Here is an 8,149-nt window from a genome sequence, read left to right on the forward strand (position 1 = left end):
GTGTCCCCTGCCTTCGCCCTAAATCAGTTGGGATAGGCTCCAGCCCCCCCGCGACCCTAGTGGGGATTAAGTGGTGTATAGATAATGGATGGATGGACTTGTGGGGACTGGACTTAGTGGCAGAAAGCAGTCCATATGTAAGAACAGAAAGACAATAAAATACAATTATTGTCCACAGTTTGATTCAAACTGCGGCTGCTGCAAACACATGATCCACCACTTCAAACACCAAAACAGTCCCTCTTTACCTTAAATTAGATGAGTTTTATAACTGTGGTCAAAAACCTTACGTTACAGGTTGCTGAGAACCTCAAACGGTATCTAGGGTTTCCTAAAACGTTTCCTTAGCTGTTTTCAAGACAGATTGGAAGCAATTCTGGTGATTCAAGATGACCTTAAATAGTCAAAATAACGTGATCTAGTGATTTGGTGTATTGTGGTGTATGTTGTAGTGTAGTGGTAGTGTAGTGTAGTCGTGAGTGCTCTCTCACCACTTTATTAGGGTCATTACGATGGTTGTCCATACAGTGTTTAACAAGTTCCTGCTGGTCCAGGTTTCTGGCCCCACAGAACGGACACACAAATGTGGACCGGTTTGGAATATTGCTGCATATCGAAGGAAAAAGAAAATACATACACATGTAGACATACACGCAGTGGGGGTCACAGGGTTGCAATGAATTTCTCTCTAATAAGGGGAGTCAAAATGTACACAGAATGGAATCTATACAGGTTCTTGGGTAATAGAAAGGCCAGATTGTGTTTTTTTTTCCAATTGAGGCTTTTTTGAACCACTTGAAGCTGTCATAACCTGGCGCTGAGATTTATGTAAACTGATACGAGCTACTGTATTGGTAATTCAGATTAGAATCTTTATCTCACACAATTCATGATTTTATTTATTTATTTTTTTACAATTTTCAGCTCCAGTGAGGTGCTGATAGTTTTTAGGCATTTTTCTGAAATCCCTTATTACACCAGGATAAATGTAAACTGCATTTTCAGATGTAGTCAGCTAAGTATGGAAGTGGTTAGAGTGTGTGTACCTTGGAATGGGTTGGGAGGTGGGCACCACAGGGACAAACTTAGGACAGTTGGCAATCTGCTCTTGTACTTTGGAACAGGAAGCAATGTGGGACCTCATCTTTACCAGAGCCACCTGAGAAAAGACACACAAACACACAATAATAGTGATTATGGAAGAATCACAGCCCCACTTGCAGGGTTGGGGTGGGGTGTTGTGTTGGGGGAAAGACTACTTAATATGTAACAAATAATAAACATGAATCCATAATTGAGAGTTGTCTCTATGGCTTTCTATCATGGTTTGCAAATTGTTTACAAAGAAGCCTGTTGTTGCTGTAAAAGCACTTACTTTGCACATATGAGCAAACCCATTGCCTGATTATCTTCTGTATCTTTATTTCTTCATTAAAGCTAATTGAAGTTATTGATCATTATGTAAAGCTAGTTTCATATCATTTGTGGCATGGGCCATTTTTTCATGTTATTGAACATTAGTTTTTATGAGTTGTTGGGAGATCTCTTTCAGAGTCTGACATATTATCAATTAATGTAATTTTTTTGTTTGAGATTTCCATTGTTTTTGGCCGTACTTATGTTTTAGCTCCCTTTGTGGGTTATGTACCAGGCCCCTTGTGCTGGACAGAAGGCCACATATGGCTGGTATATAATGCAAACTAATAATGTGGTTGTCAGACCGTGATGAATATCTATAGTCAATACACGCTGGTCTGTTTGTTTTCCTATATGCTCAAAGAAAAAATTATTTCACCTCCAGTCAGAGTGCCTTGGTTGTTTCCATAGTTGTCTGAACCATGTAATATCAAGCACGACTTCTGCAGTCCTGTTTTTCAATTGTTAATGAATAGTCAATATGTACCTTTTTGCTACAGCCCCTGCAGGGTGCTTTGTATGAGGACAGCTGCTTCTCCACACTGGAGGAACGCTCCACTTTCTTGGGGTCAAAGGGTACACGACAGAGAGGGCAGAGGGGCGACGTTACCTGAAGACATGGCTGTAGACACTCCCCACAGAACCTGGGACAGCAAAACACACAGCAACGAAGAAAAGTTGAAGTTCTTGTTCAAACCAGACAGAGATTTCTTTTACAATTAGGTTATTTCCTGTGTAATTTAATAACACTTGTGTTCCTGTGATAATTAATCAAGTTAACTGAGTTAACCTATACTGATGCAGTAAAATTGTTTTGACAGTCTGACCAAAAGCCAAAAAATCAAAAAAAAAAACAAAAAACGGCACTCAGTTTTCAAAACATTGGAACAGAGTATCATTGGAAAAGCTATTGAAATTTTCAGTAAAAAATAAAAATCTAGTAATTTTACTAAATGATCCAACTCACATCCTCACTCTGAATATCAGCTTTATCTTCCGGCTGATGTCTTAGAGTCCCAAAGTGGCCACTAAAGCCCTTTGTTACGGCCTAACTCGAGGTCTTGAGCAGAAGAAAATACGAGCGGGAACTGACTGTCACAATGCATTCGTTAATACAAAAATATGGACATCAGAATGTACAATATTGTGGTTTTACTGGGCTTTTATTGCTCTGAATATTTATCATTCTACTGGCCTTTTAATTGTATTTTTACTGTTTTTAAAAGTTGTGGTGTTTTATTGCTCTATTGTTTAGCTCCACAAAAGCTGCTTATCAGTTTTTTTTGTTATATTTGTATGCATATGTGTCTGCTTTTAAGTTGATTTCTTGATTGTATGAAACTCAAGCTGTTGTAGCAGTTGTGCTGATATGTAGGATTCTGCGCAGCAGTAACTCTGAGCCCAAGACTAATTTTCCCAGGATACAAAGAATGTATCTTAATCTTGAGGGTTTTCTTTCTTTTTTTATCATTAAATTGTTAAAATGGCCATTGATTTTCTTGCAAATGTCTGACAGTTTAATGGAATTAGCATTTTGGTACAAAAAGATGGGCTATGCTATACAGTTAGATTAGACTGGATTAGATAGAACTTTATTGATCCCTTTGGTAGAGTGCCTCAGGGAAATAAATTAGTTAAATCATATAACCTACACATAGCTTTCATTTATGATGTAGGTATCAACTGTCTTGCCATAATGCAGTATATGTTGCCTGTTTTATAGCAAAGTACCTATGATCTGTGCAATGACTCCTCATTGCAGAAATCAGAACACTGCACTATAGATGCCGAATTCATCCAAATTTGTTCAGGTGACTAAATGTCACAATATCCATCCCAGCACTCATAACCTGTCTCTCTGTAAGGATCACTTGGGCTGTGCGAGTGAAAAGTATCCGTTCTTGGCAGAAAGCAAGAAATATTTGGCAGATGAAACCCCTAACTTTCTGCACTCGGTGTCACAATTATATTAAACAACAGTGAAGAAGTGAATCCCATGTACAGTGGTGTGTCTATGTGCAAGCCAGAGAGATTAGTGACAGCACTTCCTGAAGTTTCATCCATCCCCATCAGCTGCAGCGGAGTAAAAATAGCTGCATTTTCCCTTTAACTAGAAATAGAAATGAGGCTACCTGAGGTCTGGTCTGCTCTTTGTACTTCTTTTCAGATCCAATCTGAGAAAGATTAGACGTATAACACCCTGCCTAGCTTCTCTCTAATTTCCTTAGATGTGAAACAAGAAGACTGTGATGGTAAAAGATAAAAGTTTAATAATACACACTATCAATTCCAAAATTACAATTAGTTTTCCCATATATATGAGAATATTATCTCCACAATGCTTTAAAATGATCTTAAGTTCCTCAACAGTAACCCGTCATTCAGGTGTAAATCCCTGCATGAGCAAGTTAGAACACAGGGTATCATTCATAGCAAGGGAACATGCTTCCAGCTTTCTGCTGAAAGTGCTTTAGCTACTATAGCATGATGTGCTTCAATACTTTTTTTTACATTTGCGTCTTCCAAGATGCAAAGTGACTAAACTGATATTTAATCTGTGTAGTGACTGACAGACCCTTCGTTTTATTTATTTGGATGAATATTGGCCTTGTTTTCTCCATGTGCACTGTGGAGACAGGAAATGCTCCAGTCAGACACTACCTTTGTGTCACATGATGTCACCTAGCAGTGAAAAGCTTCTCAATATGCTCACTGGAACTCATTAGCAAGCCTGAGGTGGATTGCAACTTTGACCCCACATGACACCAAATCTGTGTTTGAGCCAAGCTGTCACAAGCAAACATACGTCAGCTAGCCAGAACAAGACACAGTGTTATTTCAGATCTCACTTTGACCTTATTTAATCGACACAATGTGATATGTAAGTGAAATAAATGTAATACAAGCGTGTGATATGATTATCTCTGTTCAAAGTTGTATAATGCCATTGTGCTGCTGCATGCAGTAGTATGTGAAAGTTCTTGCTTCATTAAAACAATAAATATGGACTTAACATAAAATAAGACACATATATTTGCTTTTATATCCTGCTTTTTGAAAAATGTCAGTACATTAACAAACTCCATCTTGAATCATCAATTTTTTAAAATATCTGCTCAACTACCTCTGATTTTACTGTAATTTTTAATAGCATATAGATATTTCTAAAGATATTTGTGAAATTTTTGCTATAGTTATCTTTTTTCTTTTTTTTAAAAATCAAACTTCAGACTTTTTTTTATTTTTATTTTTTTTAATGCCCATTCCCGACTTTCATTAGGGTTTTTGCACACTGAAATTTGACGCTATAGTAGAAAAGTTTACACCAAAGTTTACACACACTTTATATACTGACAGTGTTCACTTTCCAGTGACTCCTATAATTCCGTTTTTCTATGACGGAATCATTGAAATCTACGCAGCTTTTTTGGTTCTTTAATAGGTTTGTTATAGGTCTTCTGAAAATATACATACAGCAAAGCTCAGGTTTGGTTAAATGTCCCCTGGCCATTTTACCTAGTAGTAGGTCGTCGTACACAAGCTTCTGGCAAGTGGCTTGTTCCTTTCAGCCTTCTTGACAAAATTGAAACCATTAAAATAAAATTGTTGCTTCCTGACACAGAATTGTCTCTTCAGCACAGTCCACAGGTTCTTGATGGGGTTTAAGTCAGGACTTAAAACCTTAATCCTAGCCTGACTTAACCATTTCTTCACCATTTTTGATGTGTGTTTGGGGTCACTGTCTTGTTGAAACACCCAACTGCGCCCAGGACATAACTTTCTGGCTGATGATGGTTTTCCTGAACAATGTGGAGGTAATCCTCCTTCTTCATTATTCCATTTACTTTGTGTAAAGCCCCAGTTCCACTGGCAGCAGAACAGCCCCAGAGCATGATGCTGCCACCACCATGCTTGACAGTGGGTTCAGTGTTCTTGGGGTTAAAGACCTCACCTTCTCGTCTCTAAACATATTTCTGGTCATTGTGGCCAAATTGATTTTTTTTTTGTTTGATCACAGAACTTTTCTCCTGAAGGCCTTTTGTTTGTTGATATGATCATCACGAAACTTCAGTTGAGCCTGAAGGTGGCATTTCTGGAAGAAGGGCTTCCTTCTTGCACACACTTGACTGTGGACACTGACACCTGTGTTCCAGCAGCATTTCATTCATTGCATTGTAAATCTTGGTTGACTATTGACCATTCTGACCAACTGTGTCTCAGCAGCAGGTGATAGTTTGTGTTTTCTTCCTGACTGTGAGAGCAACACAGCCGTACCAAGCACTTAATACTTGCCGTGCACTATCACTTCATTTACGTGCCTGAGGAACACCAAGGCAAACACAGGCTCAGGAAGAGCTTCTTTCTTCATGTAGTCACGACTGTTAACTCTGAGCGCCGCTCAAAATCTACACCATAGCACCTCATCTGTGTTACAGCACACTTAACTAATGCAAATATGCAAATAGCATGTAGGTCTATGCCCACACATGCACACACACACACACACACACACACACACACACTCTGATTCATAACAAACAACACACACACACCTGCACTCTTGCACAGTGTACACTGCACTTTAGCTTAAGATCTCTACCTTTTTAATTGTGACACAATTTTCTATTGTTTTCTAAAGATTTGTTCCTTTATAATATCTCACTGTTACTGCACAGCCTGAGAACGGTCACTTTGCATTTCACTGCACATACTGTATGACCATGTGACAAATAAACACTCTTGAATCTTGAGCGTATTAATTGGACTCTGTTTAAATTGGCTCAGCAGCTCTCGTCAATCGCAATCATTCACGAGACGCTAACAGTTCATGCCACTAAGACAATTTGACTAACACAGCTTTCCACATCACCAAAACTGATCATTCAAGTTGCTGCATGTTTGACTCAACAGAAGAGCTCATATTTTAAGAAGACCTACAGTAAACCTATGAAAGAAACAAAATCCATTATTGTTTTTGTGTGTGTGTGTGTGTGTGTGTGTGTGTGTGTGTGTGTGTGTGTGTGATTAGACACATTGGTTTCTGTGATTCCATCATAGAATATTCAAAGTTATATGAGTCATTGGTACGTGCATGTAAACCTTTGTTGACAGCTGTGTGTCCTGCATCCTCACATCCATCCTGAATTGCAGCCCTTCCAATGTCTAAATTGCATTGTGTCAAATCAATGACTGATTGATTGATTTGCAACTGATTGACTATTAATTCTTAATTATAATTATTATTCTGTTTTTAAGACACAAAAATATCAAAACCTGTTTAGTTTAAGCTTGGAGGCAAATTCAATGTGCAAAATTCAGAATTCTGTAATTTTTACAAGTAAGGTTCCAATTAAGAGCTTAAAGAGCTCCTGACAATCAAGCTGTGCTAAGCTTTCTCAGACTTCACATTATTATTCTAACTACTGAGGCTGAACATCGGTCAGTGTCCAAGTTGAAGGTTTCAAATGCTGACTAGGCTCCATGAGGCTCCTCAGTCCAGCTGTTACAGGCACAACCCGGTTCATCAGACTGTCTGCCGTAACGAAACACCGCAGCTGGAAGAGGCGATGGCACCGTAACACACATCACAACAACAAGCAGCTACTTTACGTGTGACCGCAGCTGCCGATGCTGACGGGTTTGTGGTAGACCTCCAGGCAGATGGGGCAGGAGAACTGGCACTCAACGCCCTCCGCCGGAGCCGCCAACGAGCCGGAGCCGGAGCCGAGCGGCTGCTGCTGCTGCTGCTGCTGCTGCTGGCGGAGCTGGGTGCCCGCCGAGACAAAGCTCCGAAACATCGCCATCATGGAGCCGGAGAAGACCTGCAATTGTCGACAACAGCTCGCTGCCCCAAAGGAAGCGGTCCAGCTGTTCAAACTGCTGTTGGCTAATGCATTATCCGTACAGCAATCTGCATCTATGTCGTGCGAACATGGCTTTTCAACAGACTTATCAGAAAATGATCTTCAAGAAACAAAAGCATTACTTCTTCCCGGGTACAGGAGACATGCCGGAGAAGTAAACATTGGGTGTTCGTTGGCGAGTGTCAGCACGATGCAGCGATGATGACCTGAATAAAAGGACTGATCTATAAAGCAGCGGAGGACCGTAAACGCAGCATCCAGGCGGTTGTCAGATCAGCGCTGTGGGTGGAGACCAGAACCAGAACCAGCCTCAGCGCTCTGCTTTCTGGAGGTTGAAGTCCTACACTTCATCTACTTCCCGAACAATTTAAATGGAACTGCAATCCCACAACAAGCCACTTCAGAGGCCCAACGAACCAACCAGGGCAGAAGTCAGAACTAAAAAACACACAAAAACCAGCACGATTTAATTTTACGTCCAACATGAGAGAACTAGTGTCAATTTATTATAAGAAAATTCACACGACTGATATATATATCAGTGTTATATATATAGTTTTCTCTTCTTGTGTAAGATAGCATACAGTTTGTGCATTGATTGCATCTCTATCAAGTTTGGAGGACACCTGCAAAACTTGCATCAGCAGGTTTACCAACTTTCGAAAACCACAGAAGGCGTTATTCAAATATTTTTGAGTAGGACTCCTTGTGAGGAGTAATCCGGAGTGGGCCTTCAGTCACATGTTACGTTCAGACATCTGACATGGAACACTGCTGCCTTCATCAGTCCGTCAAACTGTTTTCATGACAGCATTCTATGAGTACAGACAGACGTCAGGGATCTTACTGCTGTCAGGTTTGTAATAAAC

The 8,149-nt window shown here is 39.9% G+C and overlaps 1 protein-coding gene across 2 annotated transcripts in view; it reads right to left on the reverse strand.

The window, feature by feature from the left end:
• rnf166 (ring finger protein 166) overlaps nucleotides 1-7,471 on the reverse strand; it is a 12,336-nt gene extending 4,865 nt beyond the window's left edge. For both annotated transcript variants that reach the window (XR_520714.1, XM_008295182.1), the window contains exons 1-4: nucleotides 7,027-7,471; nucleotides 1,904-2,060; nucleotides 1,047-1,159; nucleotides 492-606 (exon numbers count right to left, since the gene is read on the reverse strand). Coding sequence is in view for 1 of the 2 variants with exons in the window: in XM_008295182.1 (XP_008293404.1) it covers nucleotides 492-606; nucleotides 1,047-1,159; nucleotides 1,904-2,060; nucleotides 7,027-7,223 (582 nt within the window). In the remaining variant the exon portion in view is untranslated. The remainder of the gene's footprint in view (nucleotides 1-491; nucleotides 607-1,046; nucleotides 1,160-1,903; nucleotides 2,061-7,026) is intronic.
• Between the last annotated feature and the right edge of the window lie 678 nt (nucleotides 7,472-8,149).

The sequence above is a fragment of the Stegastes partitus genome, unplaced genomic scaffold (assembly GCF_000690725.1).
Source record: "Stegastes partitus isolate 25-593 unplaced genomic scaffold, Stegastes_partitus-1.0.2 Scaffold1029, whole genome shotgun sequence".
In the NCBI taxonomy this organism is placed as follows: domain Eukaryota; kingdom Metazoa; phylum Chordata; class Actinopteri; family Pomacentridae; genus Stegastes; species Stegastes partitus.